This window comes from Rhinoderma darwinii, chromosome 12 (genome assembly GCF_050947455.1).
Source record: "Rhinoderma darwinii isolate aRhiDar2 chromosome 12, aRhiDar2.hap1, whole genome shotgun sequence".
In the NCBI taxonomy this organism is placed as follows: Eukaryota; Metazoa; Chordata; class Amphibia; order Anura; family Rhinodermatidae; genus Rhinoderma; species Rhinoderma darwinii.
Genome location: NC_134698.1, coordinates 66,959,930 through 66,985,642, shown reverse-complemented (window position 1 = coordinate 66,985,642; position 25,713 = coordinate 66,959,930). Strand labels below are relative to the sequence as shown.

At 43.4% G+C, this 25,713-nt stretch overlaps 1 protein-coding gene across 1 annotated transcript in view; it reads right to left on the bottom strand.

Moving 5' to 3' along the window:
* The window catches only part of SYT16 (synaptotagmin 16), a 61,018-nt gene extending 36,253 nt beyond the window's left edge, over positions 1–24,765 (bottom strand). Inside the window, exon 1 of the mRNA XM_075843732.1 lies at positions 24,506–24,765. Within this exon, the coding sequence (XP_075699847.1) occupies positions 24,506–24,518 (13 nt within the window). The 5' untranslated portion in view covers positions 24,519–24,765. The remainder of the gene's footprint in view (positions 1–24,505) is intronic.
* Between the last annotated feature and the right edge of the window lie 948 nt (positions 24,766–25,713).

Genomic DNA, 25,713 nt, shown 5'->3' with positions numbered 1-25,713 from the left:
CACCAGGATCAGCTGTGAAACACACAGAGATATCACCAGTTGAAAACACAGTCGGGAATAGAAGCTGTATACTATAAGATCAGGCTGTGTTGCTGGGCAGGGAAGGAGGAGAAGCTGGATGCTGATTGGACAGAGTCATACAGAAAACATTACAACGCCTAGAGTGAAAAGAAAGAGTCACCTCCCATTTGGCAAGTATAGCCAAATTAGCATATTTAGAAAAATGCTCATAACTTTGCAGATAATAAAAAAAAATTGGGAAAAAAATTACACTGTAGTTATCAGCATCATAGCGCCTATTAGATTAGTTAGGAGATAGGGAATTAATAAACGAGTGACAGATCCTCTTTAAAGGGGTCTGTCCTGGTGGCGATTTCTTTTGAATGCCGTAGGTTATTTGTCAGCACAGAAGGTGGCAGTGAAATGAGCACATAGTGGATTGCATCAGTGTCTGGCTCGACGTGATCAGATGACAATTCACATGGTAATATGTGTTTGCTTTGATTGTTAACACCTACAGTGGCTGCTATTTACTTGTAAAGACGCTCTAAAATCACACGTTACTTTGTCGCAATGTGAAATCAGATCAGACAAACAGCAGAATGCATTATATAAGAATGAGTAAAAAAAATCTATATGTGAAAATAAATATTTAAGTGTTTCCTTCCCCTATCTGGTGCTATAGATGTGGATTATTCACAGGAGCCCTGGGATATGTAATGATACCTACTTATGTCTAGCAGAGTTAGAAATCATGTAGCCAGAGGTGAGATAGCGGATGCACCTGCGTCCACTTAGCCATCAGTCAGCCCTGTGGGGGATGGGGGTTGCTGTCGTCCAGCGTGTGCTATATGTACAGTGTGCAAGAGCCCTCTTGGTTGGTCACATGAAACCTTGTAGACATCTTCATAATAATTCCAGCTTTGGATTGGCAGAGAGGGCTCAATGAGAGGACAATTTGCGTACAGCGCACACCACATTTCAACCTCCAGTTGGGGGGCACTGTTACTGACCTTTTTGCAGGGGTATGGTAGCTGATGCTATTGCAGGGCACTTTGGCTGGTGCTATTATTGGGGCACTGTGTGCGGAACTATTTATGGGTTCCTGTAGCTGGCAGAATTGTTTGGGCACGTTATAGTAATAGTATATTGTCAATAAATGGCTGTATTATTGGGCACAGTGTTATGTGGAAAACCTCAGGTACCTTTTTGTCTTTTTTTTTTCATGTGGCAGAAGATGTGGCAAGTAGGGTAAGGCTGGTTTGGACAATTGTTTTTCTTTTGGGTAAACTACCAGTTATAAGTTTTAACTGGCAGGGGATCTGGTGCTCACCACTCATCTCCTCTGGCTAATAGAGGGATCCAGATCTGCCCCCTACCCCTTTTATTAATACAAAATGCCCTAATAGGAAATTTTACAAGGGTCACACAATCTCTTCAAGTCGGACGTTTTTTTGGGTCCGATTTACGAATGTTGTTGTGCCATAATTCTGGCCTAAGTTGCGCCATTTTGCTGGTGCAAATCATTGTAGACATTATGGATTTGCTCCAAAAAGAACTGATGCGGCTCAGAAGAAAGGACGTGGCTTAAAATGCACCCAGAGGAGCCAAAATTGTGGTGCAAAAAAACTGTCATACAATGATCCAACCAAAAGTTGGTAAAAGGAAGAGAAGAGAGGTGTCTAACAGGTCTAGAAAGCTGCGCTGAATTAATAACTTTAATAAATTTGGCGCATCTTCTGACTGCCTGATCCAAGTTTATGCTGTCTATGGGTTAATGTGTGTCCCTTTGTGTGGGGAGGCACTGTGGGGGCATTATACAGTGAGGGAGGAACTATGGAGGTATTATACTTTGTGGGGAGGCACTATGGAGGTATTATACTTTGTGGGGAGGCACTATGGAGGTATTATACTTTGTGGGGAGGCACTATGTGGGGGACACTATGGGTCCATTATACTGTGGGGAGGAACTATGGGGCATTATACTGCGTGGGAGAAGCAATATAGTGTGGCACTACATGGGTATTAAGCTGTGTAGGGGACACTATGGGACATTATAGTGTGGCAGGGAACCATGAGGGCATAATAGTGTGTAGGGGGCACTATGTGGGGGTTATAATGTGTGGGGGCATTATGGGGGTATCATACTGTGTGGAGGCAATGGGGGCATGATACGGTTTATGGCATTACTGGGGCATGATACTGTGTGGGGGCACAAAGGGAACCTTGTGTGTATGGACAGGGATTGGGCGGTGTTAAAGAGGTGCTTTAATGTTAAAAAATAATGCCCCGTTTTGCACGTGGCATGAGATGTCCCCCTTTACAATAGTTGAACGTTGGGAGGCATGTGTATCTAACATAATCAGCCGCAGTGTTCTTCATAGCAGACCTCCGGAGTCTGCCTGTATATGCTTCCCCCATGTTACGGAGTCAAATAATACTCTCCGCATCCTTACTTCACGCAAATGTTTGGTTCAAAATGACAAAATATTATGCCTTATTACCTTAATTAATTACACCTTATATATGTGTGTGCAACAAGCTATTATTTTCTCACTGGTAGAAAAGAGATTTTTCATTACCGGATCATAATGATTGTACATGCAAAGAAGATGGGGGAGGGGCTGTTGCGTAGGAAGAAATTCTTAAGGAAACCATACAAAGTCAGTGATTAGCAGCGAGGCTTGTTCAAATGTTCACACCCACACTTTGTGCTACGTCGTACACTTATCGGAACGGCTGGGCAAAGAGGCATCCAGAACCATCTGCAACGCGCAGTACGATCAGTAATTATCACATATCAAAGTGACAAAATAATCACTTAGGTAGCAATTGGGGTTCTACAAAGCCTATCGTGTGCGGAAACAGAAGGTTTGAAACGCTGTTATTTTCCGTGGATATATATTATATATGACACATTTCATTTTTCAATCACCACCTCAATATTTCACGATTTGAAGCAAGAATGTGGTCCTTAAAATAAGTTAGTTTTGATTACTTAAATATTGCCTTTCCTAATGCTGCAATTCTTTTTAAGGTCTACAACCTAAGGCCTTATGTGCATGGCAGAGCCTATACGGCAGAGCACAGGGGACGTGGGGCTCCGTAGTATCCTCCGTGTGCTGCTGTACATGCTCCGTCAGGTGTCATATGTCATATGTATCCTCCCCTACGTATTGAGTTCTATGGAACGTGACACAAGATGCGGAGATACAAGAGGCCCCTCAACATGAGCCGTATTAGCTGTAATATGGCCGGGTAAATGAGGCCTAAAATTGAGAGCTAGGGCGCATACATATGGCATGGAGTGAGACTATTAGTCCATATTACAAAACCGTAAGGCACCTCATGCGCCAAAGAACAGTGCACGAGACCGTACATAGTGAGATTTCCAGTGGCGACCATGTTTTTTTAATCTCATATAACCCCTTTAAATTTATTTCACAAACAAGAAAGTTCAAGTACTAAAAATCTTGATACCAATTATTTAAAGGCTATGTACACCTTTTTTTTTCAAATAAAATTGTGCATCAATGTGATTGGTGCAACTTTCGAAATACTTTATTAAAAATTGTATACAGGATACAAAGCAGCTGTATCTGTAGAAGTAAAAATAGAGCAGTTGTATCTTAGGCTGGGTTCACACGAGCATGTTACGTCCGTAAAGGACGGAACGTATTTCGGCCGCAAGTCCTGGAATGAACACACTGCAGGGAGCCGGGCTCCTAGCATCATAGTTATGTACGACGCTAGGAGTCCCTGCCTCTCCGTGGAACTACTGTCCCGTACTGAAAACATGATTACAGTACGGGACAGTTGTCCTGCAGCGAGGCAGGGACTCCTAGCGTCGTACATAACTATGATGCTAGGAGCCCGGCTCCCTGCACTGTGTTCGGTCCAGGACTTGCGGCCGAAATACGTTCCGTCCATTACGGACGTAACATGCTCGTGTGAACCCAGCCTAGCACTGAAACCTGTATCTGTCAGGTCAGCGGGAATGATGGGTTCACTGTCAGATCGAGCGGCTATCAATCACATCTAAGTTCATAATTTAGATGTGAGAGATTACAGGAGGATGCTGTGTGTTAGAGACACGCAGGACCTGCTGACAGTGAACCTGTCAGTTCCGATGAACTGGCGGTTTGAGGTCTCAGCGAACAATACAGATACTCTCTATACAGGTTTCAAAGCAGCTGTATCCCAAAAACTAAAAATAATTTTTAATAAAATGTATCTAGGAAGTTGCACCAATCACACTTATGCACAATACACAAGCTTATACACACAAATATATATACACTTTTTGTTTTATTTTTGTGAGACTATTCTTTTCCTCATCTTTAAAGCAAGGCAATCTGTGCTGTAATATATCCACCTACACAACACATTATTTGTTTTCTATGCTCCGACTGTCCGCAGCATTTATTTAATCTGTTAATAGTTCCCTCTAATATATTATGCATCCAATATAGCACACAAGCTAAGGGACGACTGGTGCTTAGTATTCACAGACGCGGCTATCTAAATGAAACGGTTTTTAGCCCCGGTCTGATTTTAAGTCTTTTGATTATATACAATGAGCAGATGGAAAGCTCTGATAATCTACCAGCTCCACTCGGCCTCCTATACATTGTGTACAAATTATTCCCATCTACATAAGGCACTAAATACCTTCATTCAGGTTCCCTTTGAGATCTTGTGTTTATCTTAATTGCTTAATGATCTGTTCTTGCAGATTAAAAAGCCATCATGGCAGCATAGACCGGCAACTTACTCTCGGGTGCGCACTACATGTCCCAGCAAAGTTCTAGCTAGGATTTGCTTTACCTAAATTACAGTTCGGAGCTCTAGTCCTGTATTGACATCTGGGGAATGTGGAGGCCAAGTCAACACCTTGAACTCTTTGACATGTTCCTCAAACCATTCCTTGTGACATCTCGAGAATCTTTATATCACTCAAGAGGACTATATAATGTCTATATAACTCATGAGGACTATGGAATATTTATATCTCTCATGAGGACTAAGTAATCTCTATATTAGTTATAAGGACTATGTAATTTCTATATTACTCATTAGGACTATGTAATCTCTATATAACTCATGAGGACTGTGGAATATATATCACTTATGAGGACTATGTAATCTCTATATTACTCATGAGGACTATGTCATCTCGATATAACTCATGAGGACTATGGAATCTTTAAATTACTCATTAGGACTATGTAATCTCTATATAACTCATGAGGACTGTGGAATATATATCACTTATGAGGACTATGTAATCTCTATATACCTAATGAGTACTATGTAATCTCTATATACCTAATGAGGACTATGTAATCTCTATATACCTAATGAGGACTATGGAATTTCTATATAAATAATGAGGACTATGGAATCTCTATATAAATAATGAGGACTATGGAATCTCTATATACCTAATGAGGACTATGGAATTTCTATATACCTAATGAGGACTATGGAATCTCTATATACCGAATGAGGACTATGGAATCTCTATATACCGAATGAGGACTATGGAATCTCTATATACCTAATGAGGACTATGAAATCCATTTATAACTCATGAGGACTATGGAATCTCTATATAACTCATGAGGACTGTGGAATTCCTATAAAACAACTACTTGTACGATTCTTTCTGCTTTCCACCTTAATAATCATCATTTAAATAGTTCCCCATAACAAGATTTGCCAATCACAAGTGCTATGGGATAATAAAATAACCCAGCTTACCTTGCCCCCATAGGACAGAGCGCACTACATGGGTTTAGTTCTTCCAAAGTCATTTCATGGGTTTAGGTTTTGTATTGAGCGCAGCAGTCGCCCCTTACACCCATTTCCTTTCTTCCTTCCTGCTTAACAAGTCAAGATTTCTCTGAACTCCTTTGGCTGTCAGACTGGGGAGTGGTGCTGCACTTTTCACAGAAGTCGCTGATAATATTTGCAAACAACGTAGAGAACGGCAATCACCTAAGGAATGTCAGCCGACAGGCGCAGAACTGACCAAACAAGTTTTCTTCCTATTTTTACCACAATCGCCGAAGACCGCAGAATACTAGTGACTCCTTACACACCGTAGTGAGAGTTTGTCTCAGATATCAGTATTAGGCCTTGTTCATACGGCGCTCCAAAAAAACAACGTGTAAATGCGTCAAAAACGCTAGTATTTTCGCAAAGCGCTTTTTAAGCGCTTTTCGCTGCATTTTTTTACACGTTTTTGTAATTCGAGACTCTCATTGACTATGGGAATTAGGCGCGTTTTTTGCGTGTTTTCGGCCCTTTTTCGGCGCATTTTACGCGCCAAGAATTGACCTGACGCTTCTTTTTATACACAATGTATTTTTAAAACGCGTGAGCGTAAAAAAAAAAAAAAAAAACACATCGTATGCACTACAATGCGTTTTCCCGTTGATGTCAATGGGAATGCATTTTTGACGCATTTTTGAAGCGTTTTTGGGCACGTAAAACGCGGCAAAAACGCATCTAATACACGCCATGTGAGCAAGGCCTTAGGTGTATTACCTGTATTGTGTATCTAGTTCATAAGGGTTTCATTGGTTAAAAATTATTTTATTGCTAACTTGCATAGCCGGAATAAATGTGTTATCTAGATCACTGGTGCCAAACTGGTAGCCGCACCTGCTCACAATGACGTCAGGGCCAGTATAGCAAGTAAGTGGATGCAGAGTCGCTATCAGTGCGGTACAGATATGTGAAGGGCCCCCCCCCCCTGCATCATGGAGGGGATCTAAGGATGTGGAGCAGCCCTCTTCCCAATAAAAATGTTACTGTCTCTTTAAATGCACTGATTTATGTTGTTTAACTACTTTTCTGCCCTACAGGTTCGGATCCTGGAGAAAAAATACTGTAAATACTTTCTTTGTTTCAATGTGAAATGCTCTTTATTGCCTTCTACTGGCCTTTTATTAACAGATAATGGGGGGCTCACTCACATATTGAATCGGCACTGGGTGAAACGCCATCTTTGAGTAGAATTTACTGCACCAAACCAGGGTGAGGACACAAACAGCGTAGGGACGCGGAGTGTTTCACGTTGAAGGTGCTGCTGATTTAATAAAAGGCGGATGTTCCCTCCTAATGGGGTTCAGTGCATGGGTTGCGGCCCTGAAAGGATCACAGCGCTGTGGGTACTAGAGAGAAAAGACCATGAAGTGGGTCTGGAAAGGGTGCGTGGAGTTGGCAGAGAGTCTCCCCGCGATCTGGGGGTTAGCGTTGGCAGGTAGGGGTGCCAGGGACCTCTGCGCGATAGAGATTTCAAAAGACCAGAGAGAGCGAGAAAGTGCCTGGAGATTAGAAATAACGCTCCCGTCAAGCAGAGAGGAGTTGAAAGCTCTGTTCAAAAAGCAAGAAACGATAGTGAGCCACTATTATTGTATTTCCACCATTTGGATTGTGTAACGTTGCCGAAGAGACTGTGCCGCTCATCTGCTGAGAAGATATTGCACCCCTTGTGGCCGTTCTGTGTACCACAGGCCCAGTAAAGATGTCCGTTACCGCCTGTCAGTAAATAGACTGTTGGATTGCACATGATCTGGACTCTCATCACTGCGACTTACCATGCGGTCCTTGCCGCTACTCTACGGCTTTACACTAAACTAACTGGACCTGTGCAGATTCACATAACATTCAGGTTGGATTCTCTCATAGCGTTTCGCTGCATTTTTTGTGGCGTTTTTGTTGGCGTTTTCACACGGTCAAAAACGCTGCAGCCAGATGTTTATAAAGTCTATAATGAATTAGTAAAAAGGCTACATACAAAGCAGTTTGGTTTGTGACTTTTTTGGGCTATTCCATGGCATGAACCTGTACAGGACTCTCCGCAGGAACTGCATTGCTAGCATACAAGTGGGGGGGGGATTAACCCAAGACTCATGGAAAGAGGGTGAAGGGGGAAATTGGGTGACAATACTCAACACCATAACGAGAAACCAGTTTGATCTTAGCTATTGGGCCCCCCTCTCTCCTGTGTATGCCGCTAGATGCTCTCCCTAAAGGATCTGCATGGAATATATTTGGCAGGTTTTTACAATGGATTGGTCACTATAATATGATCCCCTAGTTAAAGGGGTTTTCCACGTTCTGACAACTGATGACCTATCCACCGGAAAGGTCACCAGTATATGATTGGTGCGTGTCAGACACCTGGACCCCGCACCGATCCATGCAACGGATGTTTGGAACGGTATGCAGAAGTTGGAGCCGGAAGCAGTTGGCTCTGTACACTGCATAGCGGTCGTTCGGCAGAACTGCAGCACTGCTATTGTCTTGAATAGGAGCAGTACTTCAGTACTGCAGCTTGGCCACTATTCTTTGCCGGAGCCATCTGCTTCCGGCAATATCGTCCAGTGCCCGGAGGTAGCCGGAGTGTCGGACACGCACCGATCATATACTGATGACCTATCCGGTGGATCGGTCATCAGAACGTGGAAAACCCCTTTAAGTGCTGCATAATATAGCGACAGGTCAATGTCATTTGGTTAATAGCACTTAACTATGAGTCCGCTGTATTCTGTGTTAAGATATTTTGTTTTTACCATAAAAAGATTCACTAATGTCGAACGATTTTATTGCAGCTCATTCAAGTAAATAGGGCTGATCTGCACAGCATTTCTCCAAAATGGGGACAGGGAAACCTCGTTGTCCATTTTAATATATATATATATATATATATATATATAAACAAACGATATTTGGATGGATGACGTCAGACGCCAACACAGGCGTTCATTCCAGCATTGTGGGAACATGTGCTGCAAAGATTCCCTGCCACTGCAGAACCTGACAACTATATTTCGCACTGCTCCAGCATACTTTGTTGAGCCACTAGTTGAAGGGGCCACTTGGCCATATCCCTGATGAATTTCGTCCATAAGGAAACGCGTCGGGAGAAAGAAAAATATAGTTTGTTTATATATATATATATATATATATATATATATATATATATATATATATGGACAACGAGGTTTCCCAGTTCCCATTTTGGAGAAGAGTATGAACTTTGCTGTACTACAGAACGGGTAGGGGGGTTCATAACCCCAGAAATACCAATACCTAACTTTGAGTGACCTGAGAAAATACTTGCCTTTTTGTATAAATCAATACTATTCTTTTCTCGGAAAGCCGATGGAGCGGTGTATGGACTCAATAGAAAGTCTATGTACACCGCTACATCAGCTTTCCGAGACAAGCCGAACAGAACTAAAGCGGCTCAGCGCTCACACAAGCGCTTCTGCCACTTTGTTTTAACAATCGGTAGGGGTCTCAGTGCTCAGACCGCCACCGATCAAATCTTCTGACATGTCAGAAGTTTGTTGAACGTTTAGTTACCCAATAATAATAATAATTTGCCTAAAACCTAGCATGTTCCAACAGATGCCATATTACGCACGTTTTCAGCATTGCTCCTAGGAAATAATATGGTGCCGCACAAAGGCACTATATGGTGGTCTGTAATACGGCATCGTAGGTGCCACCATATAAGTTGTAATGCACGGACCCATACCATCATAGCAACTGTGTGGCCACCAATTCCCTACAAGTTGCTATATTCACTGGTGGTGATGGAAAGTTCTATCTGCTGCACAATATACTGCCTCTTCATACTGCACAGACTTGTTTTAGTCCCCTCCCTCCCGCTCATTCATCAGGAAGCAGCAGAAGACGGTTGAAGAAATAATTCAAGATCAGGATAAAAACAAGAAATATTGAAGGAACAAGAACAACTTGTACGTTGCATGTTAGACAAAGTGAGATGTGAATAGAGTCACAGTCCTACTACAGATCGTCAATAGGTGTGTAATGGGTCAATATTTTATGTGCAGAGTAATAAAAGTGTCCAATCGACTGTACAAAAATTGCTTTCACTGTAAATTTACGACCTAAACTCCTGTGTTTGTTCCCTGCTATTAATAAGGTCGGCGCTTCGCTTCCTCCCCATCTGTGGAAGTGTTTTATTGTTTTATTTCAATGCCAATATGGAAGAGCGATGCATTGCGCAGCAACCTTTGCTCTTCTCTTTTACCTGAGTACCGTATTGAGTGCTCAGTTACCCTGACAACTGCCCGGCCTTCCGAGTATTAAGACCGGCTATTACATATGATCTTGTAACCAATCGCCTCAAGCAGCGGCCTCTCCGACACTTCTCAGAACTAGGCCTGTTGCAATGGCCTCACATATATATATATTTTTCCTTTATAGTGGCTTATTGCATTTGATTAGGTTTTTGTCCATTATCTTTTTTTATTCAGGGGTGCACTCGCCTCTGAGCAGTTCAGGATAAAATAACTAGTTAAATGCCGAAATTATTTTTATCACCACTAGGGGGAGCACACTGCATGTGAATTTATTATTAAGGGAGCTGTATAAATCACTATGCAGTGAGCTCCCTCTAGTGGCAGCTGCAGGCAGGCAAAATGTTATCTTGTAATTTTATGACTGAATCTCTGTATAAGGGCGCGTTCACATCAGCGTTAGTCTTCCGTTGATGGGATCCGTCTGAGATTTGCGTCGAAGGTACCTATCAACGGAAAGGCAAACGGAAACCATTGATTTCACTGGTAATGCTTCCGTTGCTAAAGTTTCCGTTTTTTTGGCGGAATCAATAGCGTGAATCGACTATGCTATTGATTCCACCCCAAAAAAATGGAAACCTTATGGAACGAGAACAAACGGAAACCATTAGCAACGGAAGCATTACCATTGAAATCAATGGTTTCCGTTTGCCTTTCCGTTAATGGGTACCTCAGACGGAAATCTCCAACGGATCCCATCAACGGAAAGCGAACGTTAATGTGAACAGGCCCCAAGAACCCTGGACCTATTTAGATGAAATATAATATAGGTACACTTCCCTGCCCTAGACCACCACTATTAACCCCTTCAGCATCCTAGATAATAAAATAATGACAACCATTTACGGACCTTCAGACAGATTTGTTGCAGATCTTCGTATGCAATGTAAGTTTTACATACGCCTATTCACACACAGCAGATTTTTCCACCATAGACCACCAGAGATATTAGGTATTACCCTGCTAAACCACCAGGAGAGTGTGACAGGAATACGATCACTAATATCTAAACCAACGTATGATGTCATTTTGAATATGTTTCCTGAGTTCTATAGGACGTACTGTAAACGTATTGAAATAAATGGCCACATCTGACCCTCCACGTGTAACGTTTCTGTCCGTGATATACAGATTCTCATCTTTACTCCTAGAATTTCTGGTACTGCTGTTTAGAGTTTTTTAGTCCAGCCACAGATTAGTCATATGATCATAGTCCTGTTTTTGGTGGGACTATTTCCGTGAACCAGACCTCCAAAGAGGCATTTCCAGACTAGTTTGGGGGTGTTCCTTGGCAGGGGGTGGGTTAAAATGTCCCACAATTTGGGAGTCGAATGTTGGGACTTGTGGATTTTATGAATTTCCAGTGTTCATATCACAGCGGTGGGCTAATGTACAGTGAAGGAAATAAGTATTTGATCCCTTGCTGATTTTGTAAGTTTGCCCACTGTCAAAGTCATGAACAGTCTAGAATTTTTAGGCTAGGTTAATTTTAACAGTGAGAGATAGATTATATTAAAAAAATAAAAAAAATAACATAGTGAAAATTATATATATTTATTTGCATTGTGCACAGAGAAATAAGTATTTGATCCCCTACCAACCATGAAGAGTTCAGCCTCCTCCAGACCAGTTACACGCTCCAAATCAACTTGGTGCCTGCATTATAGACAGCTCTTACATGGTCACCTGTATAAAAGACTCCTGTCCACAGACTCAATTAATCAGTCTGACTCTAACCTCTACAACATGGGCAAGACCAAAGAGCTTTCTAAGGATGTCAGGGACAAGATCATAGACCTGCACAAGGCTGGAATGGGCTACAAAACCATAAGTAAGACGCTTGGTGAGAAGGAGACAACTGTTGGTGCAAGAGTAAGAAAATGGAAGACATACAAAATGACTGTCAATCGACATCGATCTGGGGCTCCATGCAAAATCTCACCTCGTGGGGTATCCTTGATCCTGAGGAAGGTGAGAGCTCAGCCAAAAACTACACGGGGGGAACTTGTTAATGATCTCAAGGCAGCTGGGACCACAGTCACCAAGAAAACCATTGGTAACACATTACGCCGTAATGGATTAAAATCCTGAAGTGCCCGCAAGGTCCCCCTGCTCAAGAAGGCACATGTACAGGCCCGTCTGAAGTTTGCAAATGAACATCTGGATGATTCTGAGAGTGATTGGGAGAAGGTGCTGTGGTCAGATGAGACTAAAATTGAGCTCTTTGGCATTAACTCAACTCGCCGTGTTTGGAGGAAGAGAAATGCTGCCTATGACCCAAAGAACACCGTCCCCACTGTCAAGCATGGAGGTGGAAACATTATGATTTGGGGGTGTTTTTCTGCTAAGGGCACAGGACTACTTCACCGCATCAATGGGAGAATGGATGGAGCCATGTACCGTCAAATCCTGAGTGACAACCTCCTTCCCACCACCAGGACATTAAAAATGGCTCGTGGCTGGGTCTTCCAGCACGACAATGACCCGAAACATACAGCCAAGGCAACAAAGGAGTGGCTCAAAAAGAAGCACATTAAGGTCATGGAGTGGCCTAGCCAGTCTCCAGACCTTAAAGGGAATGTGTTGCCAGAAAAACATGTTTTTTTTAAAAAAATTAAACATTTAGTGTGTGGGTGATTAAACATTGTTCAAATTTTTTTTATTTTTTTGCACGAGTCCATGTAATATTATAAATTATTTCTAATTTATAATACTACCCATTTTTGGTCACTAGATGGAGCTGTTCCCAAAATTGCAGCATTGCAACATTGGGTTAAAAGCCCTCGCTCTAGTGAGCTCTCAGCATCCCCCCCTCCTTTATCCTGGCTAGTGCCGGGATAAACGAGGGGTTTGAACGATGTAACCTCCTACACTGTGTGTCGCCATTTTTTGAGCTAACCCACAGTGTAGTAGGTTTACATACAGTAGTAAACACACACAAACACGAACATACATTGAAATCTCTTACCTGCTCCTGCCGCCGCGGCTCCCTCCGGCCCGTCCGCTCCGTTTGCTGCCGCTAGTGCAAGTGCACAAATCCGGAAGCCGCGACCGGAAGTAGTAATATTACTGTCCGGCCGCGACTTCCGGTCCACAGGAAAATGGCGCCGGACGGCGCCAATTTCAAATAGGACTGTGTGGGAGCGGCGCATGCGCAGTTCCCACACAGACGCCGTACACTGCAGTCAATGGGACGGGAGCCGTTCGCAGTCCCTATGGGACTGTGGCTGCCGTATTCCATGTCTGTATGTGTCGTTAATCGACACACACAGAAATGGAACAAAAAATGGCAGCCCCCATAGGGAAGAAAAAGTGTAAAAATAAGAAAAAGTAAAACACAAACACACAAATGAATATAAACGTTTTTAATAAAGCACTAACATCTTTAACATATAAAAAAATAATTTGTGATGACACTGTTCCTTTAATCCCATCGAAAACTTATGGAGGGAGCTGAAGATCCGAGTTGCCAAGCGACAGCCTCGAAATCTTAATGATTTACAGATGATCTGCAAAGAGGAGTGGACCAAAATTCCATCTAACATGTGTGCAAACCTCATCATCAACTACTAAAAACGTCTGACTGCTGTGCTTGCCAACAAGGGTTTTGCCACCAAGTATTAAGTCTTGTTTGCCAAAGGGATCAAATACTTATTTCTCTGTGCACAATGCAAATAAATATATATAATTTTGACTATGTGATTTTCTGTTTTTTTTTTATATAATCTATCTCTCACTGGTAAAATTAACCTAGCCTAAAAATTCTAGACTGTTCATGTCTTTGGCAGTGGGCAAACTTACAAAATCAGCAAGGGATCAAATACTTATTTTCTTTCACTGTACGTGATGAGCTGGGACTATTAGGTGGGCATCTAGGGTAGACACCGAAGGGAGTAGTTACTACAGGGGGCTACTGAACCAGGGGCACTGCAGAGGAGAACTAAAGGGGGTACTTGAGGCGGGGACCGTAGGAGGCACCTGGGACAGAAACACACTGGTATAGGAGGTTCCGTAACTAAGGGCCTGTTCACATCAGCGTTGTCTTTCCGTTGAGGGGTTCCGGCTGAGGTTTCCGTCGGGTGAACCCCTCAACGGAAAGGTCCGACGGAACCCTTCAATGGAAACCAACGCTGATGTGAATAGGCCCTTATCTTCAGGTTTTAGGGCCAAGAAAAAAAATAGTAACGCAGAAATGGGGCAAGGTGCCTAGATAATTTGCTCCATAACCTCTGCCACTGTTCTGCCATGGTTGTGAGGCGGGGTACCTATTTTCTCATTTTGGAAGTAGATGCATTGTCAAGTTAAAGGGAAACGCTAGTAAAAGAATTAGACAAAAAAAAAACCTCCATAGGAAATCGGAGGCATATGGAGGCACGGAAGCAGATTAGATCCGATACCTTATTACAGAGATATTCCCCCCTAGAAGCATTTATTAGTTATATCTATTTCTGGTAATGCTGCTTGACAACCAATATGGCTGCCAGAACAGCTTTTGAAGTGGTCACCCAGCTTTTCCAGAATCCTGAAAGTCTCACTAAATATATTACTGCATAATCAGTCTTTACGAGAAAGAACTTTAGTTATTTTTTTGCTTATGGGGATAACGCTCATGTTGGTGGTTGATAACTATAAAGCATGTGCTGCCATCTAGTGGAATAAAGAATGAATTGCCTCCAATGAATAATTTTACAAGCAATGATTTTCCGCTCATACATTGCGCCACCTGTTCACCTCCTGTGTGGGAGCTTTGTATTCAGTCTTGGCAGAGATAATCTCCCATAATTATTCACGTCCTTAGCACCTATAATTGTGTTTCATCATCCTTTCATCATCTGTGTAATGCCAACTGGCATGTTGCTATTTTAGCAGCGCAGCTTTGCTGTTGCCATGGATCCATGTGATAAAAGTGTGGAAGGCCAAAGAAAAGCAGAGACTAGCGGAGTCTTAGAAATGAGGAAATAATTATATTACAGGAAGGATCTTATGGCCTAATGGTCGTAACGTTAAACACTAAAATATTACAGATATTAAATCTTTGCTAGTCGTCTCTACACCTCGATTCCACCAATAGAGGTGAATAAGACCAGGGTTAGCCTTAGGCCTCATTCAGTTTGCGTTTTAGCCCTTCGTTTAGTGTGGATCAGGAAAACCCCCGACGTACACGCTAAATGTGTTTATAGGGCTACATTAGCTCAACGGAAGCCAAAAAATAAATTAAAAAAGTGTCCTTTTGGCCTCCCTCAGGCTGATATATGTCCATATACCTTTTTTTGGGAGGATGGAATAATGTGGTAGACTATGCTATTCAATCCTGATACCGCAAAACAAAAACAAAAAAACGTATATCACGCGGTATAAGTTGTTTGTTTTTTTTAAACATAGGAGCCTATGCGTGACGGAAAATACTGTATGGCATCCGTCAGATGTATATATGAAACTTAGAGTTCAGAGAGCTTTCTCAGGGTGGGTGTCCCCGGGAAGAGCATCGTTTAGCCCTCGGTCTTGGGATTCCCAACCTGGGGAAGCCCCTGATGTCACTGTCCCTATATGGACACTGATGAGGGAGGCTTTCAACTACGCTCTGGCCGTGGACTCTGGGACTGGAGAACTCACTGACATCACTGTACATATATGTACAGTGAAGTCAAGGGCTTTCCCAAGACTGGAGTCCTCGGACAGAGCTCTTGCAATGTTTTGTCCGGGGATTCCGTAGTTGAAAGCCCCTGACATCACTGTCCATATAGGGACAGTGATATCCAGGACTTCCCTGAGTACAGTAATTCCAGTAGTGATCTGCCCGGGGGGGGGGGGGTGACGTATCCCACTGTATGCCTATCATCTGGAGGTATACGTGTGCCTCTGATGGAAAAAAAGTAACGCAATGCAACCCATTATTACAAAGGCCTGGCATCAGCTGTTATTACGAAGGAAAGAGGCGGCCGTCTGCAGGAGAAAAGCAGAATTACATACGGGCCATTTAAATTATTGACTGACCATGTAGTAGCAGACAAAGGTCCCGGGTCTACCAGAGCAAGAGCAGCTCTTTTTAGGGGAACCCCACTCTGTGACATCATGTACCCTAACAGGACATATTGAAAGGCATGGCCTCCATGAGACAACCTCATTATGGAGTCCGCTGCGCTCCTATTTATACGCCATCCTTAAAACGGAGAATAGCAAGAACATTGACGTCAATGAGATGATCGATACAGACATTTCAGGAGACTTGTTCTGATCCAGTGACTCGTGCAGACGTGTTAGTATATTCGGGGCTACCTATGATATGGACAGTATCGTGGTGTGAGGAGAGGTAGATTCTGGGAGGATGCGGATATAAATTTCTATTGGATATGAACTTCCTCCAACTTTGCGGCACCCTGGAGAAAATATTAGGGAATTGCTTAAATAGCCGCACCCCAACATAATGCTAATTAATAATCGCTCCTGTCGGGTACATGAGCTGTCTAGAAATCCAGCAGGGCCGCAATGTAGTGAGGGACTGGCACAGTGATTGTAGATCTGCCCAGACTAGGAGAACGCATGCAGCGCCCGCCGTGAAGACTCCCATTACCTTTCACTTATTAGGACCAAGGCTTTTATCAAGCAAAATGCATTAGTAAATATTCCTATAAAGCGCATTAGTGCACACGGCTTCCTCCTAAAAGCTTTATGGTGTCGATTATTATCCGGGGCCTGATGATCTGAAAGTATTACGTTTCTTTCCAAAGGACGGTATGTGCGCACACAAAATCAAAAACGTCTGAAAATTTGGAGCTGTTTTCAAGGGAAAACAGATCCTGATTTTAAGAAGTTTTTTTTAGCAACTCGCGTTTTTCGCTTCGTTTTTTACGGCCGTTTTTGGAGCTGTTTTTCTATAGAGTCTATGAAAAAACGGCTCAAGAAGTGACATGCACTTTTTTTTCGTGGGCGTTTTTTTTTTTTACGCGCCCGTTTTGAAAATCAATGGGTAGATGTTTGTAGGCGTTCTGCTTCCGATTATTCATCCGTTTTTCAGGATGTTTACGGCCTGGAAACACTACGTGTGCACATACCCTTAGGCTGGATTCACACGGGGGTTGCGTATCTCGGGACATGAAAAACAAGATTGTCAAGGTCCAACTGTAAGGGGGTTGTATATGCGGAGTCCCTGCGACTCTACTACTGAGCTATAGGAGATCTGTGTGCCGCCCTATGGTGCCACCATGAAGATCTATCTAATGTCTATGAAGATCCTCACCCTACAAGGAGAAATTTAATCAGATTCCATTTTTCATGTCAAATTCTATTGTTTCCTTCGAGATAAGTGGCAGCAGGTGTAACTGACTGACGCTCATCTCTTCACAACTCTAAGTATATGTCAAATGGCCAATGAAAAGACACAATTTAAATGGGTAATAGACTAAATACAAAATGGTGTGAAAGACTGGAATCAGGACAGGGGACATCATATATAACACAACCCCATTCTGCTGAGGGGTGAGGGGCCGTATACAAACATGTCCTGGATATTCTGTCCGACATTTACTCTCCAGCGCGGAGAAGAACTTATTTTATAATGATAATAGACTCGTAATTGAGATCAGGTAGAAGAGATACGACACAAGTAGCAAATAACCCTTACCCCAATACTGACCGTACCTCAATCAAAATAGAGTGTCAATATATGTGACTGTGGCCCATAACAGTGCCAGATGGAGAGTCCTCATAAATAGATTCATCCACAGTGCCCCCATAACAGTGTCGGCACGAGTACCCACATTTAAGATAACAGCCAGAGTGTCCTCATAAGTGCTAGACGGAGTGCCCTTATAAATAGTTCCATGCACAGTGCCACCACTAATAATGCCAGCCAGAATACCTCCATTAAAAGTGCCAGCCAAAGTGCCCCCCATAACAGTGCCAGTCAAGTTGATCCAATGAAGAATGCCAGCAATATTACCACCGTTAATAATGCCAGCCAAAGTACCCTTATTAATAGTGCTATCCAGAGTACACATATGGCGTGAGTGGTTGGGAGCTTCAAGAACAACATAGGAGGGTTGGCAAGTGCGACTTATTGCATCAAAGCAGCTAAGGACCAGCACAGTGGGGGCATAGAAGAGAGCCAAAATGGACCCCACATTATAGTGCCGGCATTTGCCACCCAGGACAGAAGGGGCTGGTGTTTATTTCCCCCATTCACACCCGTTCAATTACCCTTGGGCCAATTCCCCGCAATCATGTTTTCTAGAAATGCCTCCAGAGAGGGAAGTCCAACATTTTTTTTTTCCACGGGAATGAGAACAATTAGATCTGGGCCTCTTCTCTACAAGGGCCGCAGAGCAGCCACATGGTCACCTCTATGGTGCGCACAACCTTGGACCGGCAGCCATTCCTTTCTGGAAGGGTCTGAGGTCTATATGAATACATAACACCAGCCCGTCACAAGGATAGCCAGTGACACCCCCCCTCCCCCCATCCCTCCATTTCCACAGCCGCAGGGAGAATGGGCCCCATCACCGGCATCCAGTGCTGTCTGTTGCTAAGCAACGACCTCAACCCCTCCAGGCGACTACTTTTCAGACAGTAAATAATAAATTATTATAGGGAATGAAGTCTTCAGCTCATTTTACTCCGTCCATCGAGTGATCTGACTGGAATATTCTGGGCCATAAATAATATATAAGATGGCGACAGTGGAGGAGACAAATACGAATCTTACATTTGTACTTCCAGTAATCTACACTAGGAAAACGTCTTCCATTGACTCCCCCCCCCCCCCCCCCCAGTCTCATTAATGCCGCGTCCAGGATATAAATCTCTCTGTGAACTGAGCAGGAGCCAGGATTTCCCCCGACCATCCGTAGCTTCCCAGAAAGAAAAATATTTATAAGACGTCTTGACACCTTAAAGCGCTTTTTCGTAAAAGGCGGTCGTCAATAAGCACTAAACCATGAATGATATTCTTCTGTTTATTAAAGGGTTTCCTAACGTGTCTGTTTTAGTAAATAATTCGTATTCCCCATGAAATAACAATTCTGGAGCATCTTTTCTTAGAACTTTGCATTGTGCAGTTCCTCCTGGAAATTTATGAGTAGATTGACAACTAGGAGTTACCATTTCCCTTGCCAATAGGGTGTGTCTCTACGTAGTGTGACCATCTCAGCACTGATTGGACAGTGCCAGATTGTGTAGGAACACGCCCTATTGACAAGGGGGAAGAGTAGCACCCAGTTGTCAATTTATTCATAGATTTCCAGGAGGAGTAACAAAGGAAATTCTGGAGAATTTTTTTTCTTAGAACCCTGCACTGTGCCATCTGTTATTCATACTGGAAATGTATGAATATAATGACAACTGGATGTTACTATTCCTTCCGTCAATTGGTGTGTCCCTACACAAGCTAACAGTGTCCAAACAGTGCCGTCAGTGTCAGACAGTGTAGGGACACACCCCTATTGACAAGGAGAATGGTAATGCCTGGTTAATTTATTCATACATTTCCTGAAGGAATCACAGAAACAGCACAATGTAAAAGATGTTCCAGAATTGTTATTTCATGGGAATACTAATTATTTACTAAAACCGACAGGATAACCGTCAGATCCTCTTTAAAGGGGTTGTCAGGTCTGCAACTTTCTGATATACTGTGAGTTTCAATTCCTTACCACTTCTAAGATCTCTGTTTGCTTTAAAGGGATTTTCTCATGAGAGACATTTATGACATATCCAAAGGTAGTTATTGAAAAACCGTAACTCGCATGCTCCGCTGCTTCCGTAACATTCACTACTATGAGACTTACGGAAACAGCACAGTTCAGCGAGCTACGCTGTTTCTGTAACTACCATTCAGTTCTAAGGGACTAAGGCCTTATTCACACGAACGTGTTATACGTCTGTGCAACGCGCGTGATTTTCACGGGCGTCGCACGGACCTATGTTAGTGAATGGGGCCGTTCAGACTGTCAGTGAATTTCACGCAGCGTATGGGACCCGCATCTATCTGACATTTATGACATATCCTATGGATATGTCATAAATTTCCCTCATGGGAAAACCCCTTTAAGTGAACGAAATTTTTTTTACAGCTAAATACCCTTCTTGATCTGGTCCTGTTCACGCAACTGATGGGTTTGTTACAGTATATCAATATAGATAAGAGCTATCATCCTAGAGTCTAGTACAAAAGTGATTTGTGCAGCTGCTCCGTTCATGTCAGAGATAGGACTGCCTAAACTCAAACACTGTAACAAGCTTTCAGCTCACTATGGGCAACTGTTTACAGCGGATCTGTCAGCTTAATATGTGGTCCTATGTAAGGGCAGCAGATTACAGCTACAAGTCCGTACTTCTAGTAGCCGAAATGGCAAAAAAAATAATTTGTGCTGTTTCGCTAATAGGAGCGCTGAAAGAATACGCAGAAATTATAGTTATGACTCCGCTGTATTCATGAGGGGAGAGCACCCCCTGCCTGCCACATGGCTGTTGATTGACAGCCTGCTGTGTATACATTCATATACATATATTCGTATACAGGGGCAAACAGCACAGATTTTGCATACCTCCCAACCGTCCCGGATTCCGGGCGGCCAGTGGTATGTCCCGGTTTAAACTTTAAAGCCGTCAGCTCCCTGCTCCACTATTCATTATGTAAACGCAGGCCATGAGTGGCTCGGCACAAACAGGTGCGATGCAGTGACGTCATCACACCTGTCTGCACCGAGCCACTCATAGCACAGACCAGAGGAGACCTGCAGGGGGATCTCCTCCACTCGTCGTGGGAACAGGGTTAGGCGAGTATTTATTTCATTTGGCACTGTGGGGGATTTATACTGTGGGGAGTCACTAAGGGAGCATTATACTGTGTGGAGGCCACTATGGGGGCATTATACTGTGTGGAGGCCACTATGGGGGCATTATACTATGTGGAGGCCACTATGGGGGCACTATACTGTGTGGAGGCCACTATACTGTGTGGAGGCCACTATGGCGGCATTATACTGAGCGGAGGCCACTATGGGGGCACTATACTGTGTGGAGGCCACTATGGCGGCATTATACTGTGCGGAGGCCACTATGGGGGCACTATACTGTGAGGAGGCCACTACGGGGGCATTATACTGTGTGGAGGCCACTATGGGGGCACTATACTGTGTGGAGGCCACTATGGGGGCATTATACTGTGTGGAGGCCACTATGGGGGCATTATACTGTGTGGAGGCCACTATGGGGGCATTATACGGTGGAGAGTCACTAAGGGAGCATGACATTGTATAGGCAGGGATTGGGTGGGGTTAGAATCGTGACTTAACAGGGAAAACAATTTGTCGTGGCGCCCTTACATAGGTCAGCATATTAAGTTGACAGATCTGCTTTAATTTTTCCTTAGCACGAGTTTTGATAAATCTACCCCATTGCCTCCCCCAGGAATGCTATATTGTGCATGACACCACAATGGATATTCGGCTGTAAGAATGTCAATTCTTCAAAATTCTGTTCCTAGATCATAATGCAGAAAACATCTCTGTATATCCCTTCTGTGCGCCACAATCTTGTCACGCGGGCAGCTCATCTAGCTGTGTAATGTGTCCCAGTGCACGGTCCTAGATCTAGGCCACAGACGCATGCAGAGAAAAAAGCCAATTATTATAGAGATTGATGTCTGATTACCGTATAAGAATAGTGGAAAACTAATGTACCAATTCAATGCTGTATGGATCCATGCATATGATTTAGTAGCAACGCAGCAAATCCACAAGACCGTAAAGATCAATCAGCAATGAATATTTCTCTCTAGTAAGGGACCAGATTGATACATAGAAAGTGAAGAAGCTACCTAGGGCACTGCCACTCTCGAGTGATGTGGCCATATGCGCTGCCACCTTGATCTTCGGTTTAGTTGTAGTGTACATGATCCTGGAGCTAAGAGCCTGGACCTTAGTGCGTCTGTTTGGCTTTGCGAATGTCTAAACTTACATGATACCCCATTGGTTTCTGTAAATTCATAGTCTAGACCAGTGTTTGCCAACAAGGACACATGGGAACCTGGGGTTCTTTGGACCCTGGTTAAACACCCAGAAAAACGGATGAAAAATCAGAAGCTGAACGCCTACAAACATCTGCCCATTGATTTCAATGGGAAATACGACGTTCTGTTCCGACGGGGCGTTATTTTCCGCCTCATTTTCAAATAATGGCGCGTAAAAAGACGCCCAGTAAAAAGAAATGCATGTCACTTCTTGAGCAGTTTTTGGAGCCATTTTTCATTGACTCAACAGAAAAACAGCTCCAAAAACGGCCGTAAAAAACGCCGCAAATAACGCTAGTTGCTTAAAAAACGTCTGAAAATCCGAGGCTGTTTTTCCTTTAAAACAAAACCGTATTTTCAGCCGTATTTTGTTAAGCGTGAGAACATACCCCAAAGAGTAATGTCATGATACTGCCCTCATGGTGCCCCCATCATTGCTTGTCCCACACTGTTCCCCATCCATTTATGCCCATACTGCGCTGTAGTTATTGTTAGGATCATCCTGTGAACTTTTATCCATGTTCACACCACAATCTGAACTATCTACCCACCAGAGATGGAAGTGTCAGCAGAAAGGCCATTTGTTTCTAGCTGATATTTTTCACATAGATTATCATATATTAACCTAGAATATCAACATCTGTCTGTCTCTGGTCTAAAATGTGCTGATATTGCAGAAATGAATGCATTTTTTTTATATGTTGCAAACATTGCCCAAAATAGGAAGTCTCACCTTGGCATACGCAGTCGACTTCTAGTACGTGGCCGATGAGCCCCCTCAGTGCCCAGGCGTGACTGCAACCTCTGCATCTACTATAGTTAGAGCCCATTTCTACTGCATGGAGGTGACCTCTGCTCCTGCACAGAGGAATATGACTTCTCCACAGTAATCTGGAGGTTATGCCCAGCACTGACTGGAAATTAAAGGTTCCCCAACAAGTTCTGCAGCTTTATTGCAGCTGTCGGGGCATGCTGGGAGTTGTAGTTTTGTAACAGCTGCCGGAGATCACTGGTCTACAGAATAGATACAAAGGGACCTTAGGTCACTACCCCATTGTCTCTTGTATTCAATGAGTTAAACTCTAGGTGACGTCACGCAGGCCACAGCTTCCACCTACAGCATCAAATTCTACTAAGCACTGCAGCCCTGACACGTCCATTACTGCTGGGCAAGAAACCAGTAACGGTTGGATGAACACCACATTTCTTCCAAACGGACACAAAGCTTTAATGTCCCATCAATATCTCTGACTATTGAATAACTTATCACCCTGGGGGGTTACTGCCAACACCGTGGCACATGTATAGGGGTATCAACAGGCTACACCTGTAATATATGCCTCACACATGGCAGAGTGGCTTGATGGTGCCCCCCCCCCCCGGCACTCAGTACCTGGTGAACATGCCTTGCCAACCTCCCTAGCTATGCCCCAGATGCAAGGAACATGGTCTATATAATATGAATATTAGATAGACACATGAGAGATCAATAGAAAATCCCAAATTGACTTATATACTACACTCACATTCTATGCAACTCTTACATACACATTGGCTGTATATACTGTATACCCGGCTTGTTTATATACACTATAGATATGAAATAGATACAAACATGCTTGTATGCGACACTCACATTCTATACAACATTTGTTTGTATAAATTGATCGTGAACATAGACATGAATAAATAGCCTGGGCGTAACTATAGCCATAGCAGCTGCTATGGGGCCCAGAGGTTTAGGGGTCCCACGCCGGTGCAAGAACGTTGTGCCTTGTTTTGGTGAATAAGTTGGTGGCTTTCTGCTATCCAGCATTACTATATATATATATATATATATATATGGGTTCTCTAATATTATTATTCATATTTTTAATTATTGCTACTGAAACAGCAACATAAGTTTCACTAAGTGGTGGGGGCCCCATCTCATTTTGCTATGGGGCCCGATGAATTCTAGTTACACGATAGACAAATAGGTAGATATGAGATAGATACAAAATTGCTTGCACAATCTATACAACACTTGTTTGTATAAATACATCATGAACATTACACACACACATACGTTTATATATACACACTGTAGATGAGCATGGCGCGCGTGTGCGCACGCACACACACACGCACACGCACACACACACACATATATATTATATATACTCGTGACTAAATTATAATCAGACACACATACAATTAACACGCATACCATAGTCACATTGATTCCTCCCTCTCCTACTAACCTCCCCATCCTCCTTCATAGCGTCTTAGTGCAGATCTGCCAGGAGGGGTTGGTACCTGCTTATCAAATGTAAACAAAATGACTGCACCATCCCCTTCCTTGCCAGTTTCCCCATCACATGCATATACTCACTGTCTGTGGCCATGGTGCTTGGCGCAGAAGAAGCCCACCCCCCTAGCCCAGCAGCTTGCAGCGAGGATGAGGAGCAGGGATGATGCTGAGAGGCTTCATATTACACGGGCTGGAGAGCAATGCTGGTGGATATAATGCAGCTAGCCTCAATGCAGGATGACCCTGCTCTGCTTCCCTACCCATCACACACCACAGCTGCAGCCTCACTACCTCCTGTGAGGTGTTACTACTCAGGGCTGAGCAATCCACTGCAGATCTAGAGCGGAGAAGTCACTGGAGAGTCAGCAGCGGAGTCAATTATTGCATATGGGGACTGCACATCATTTCATGTTGGCATCAGGACATCTGTCATAACATTTCATTACTTCATGTCCGTCCGTCCATCATAATCGTTGTGTCTGTGGCGCCAAAATGGTCGCAGACCATAATTATAAAGCCATTAAATTAGAAAAATGTACCAGATGGTTGTAAAATCCTGATAGGCGGCTGATCGTTAGGGTATGTTCACACGACAGCGTCCGTAACGGCTGAAATTACGGGGATGTTTTCAGGAGAAAACATCCCCGTAATTTCAGCCGTAACGGCATGTGCAGGCGCTTGAACGCCACGTCCATTACGGACGTAATTGGCGCTGCTTTTCATTGGAGTCAATGAATAACGGCTCCAATTACGGCCAAAGAAGTGACAGGTCACTTCTTTGACGCGGGCGTCTATTTACGCGCCGTCATTTGACAGCGGCGCGTAAATATACGCCTCGTGTGAACAGACAAACATCAGCCCATTGCTTTCAAAGGGCAGATGTTTGTCAACGCTTTCAAGCCGCATTTTTCTGACGTAATTCGGGGCAAAAACGCCCGAATTACGTCCGTAATTAGTGTGTGTGAACATACCCTTATGGTCTCCGCAATTAACATTTTTCGCACGTTTTCTGTTTGTTTGTTTTTTTTAATCGGGCAGCACTAGAGTTGTAGTGCTGTCTATTGACCCATAATATTGCACTAAGTAAGCAGGTCATAAATGATGCCTGCAATCAAAGGAATTTCCCTAGACTGATTTCCTCTGTTGCCTAAACTACTATTGTCTGAAGGTTGGAGGAAGGCAGATGTAAGAGAGTAATACCAGACTGCAGGATCAGACTACACACAGGGTTTATTTGTAGTCTGTTACCATGGAGACACAGGTATAATTAGGAACTGTCAGGATTATTT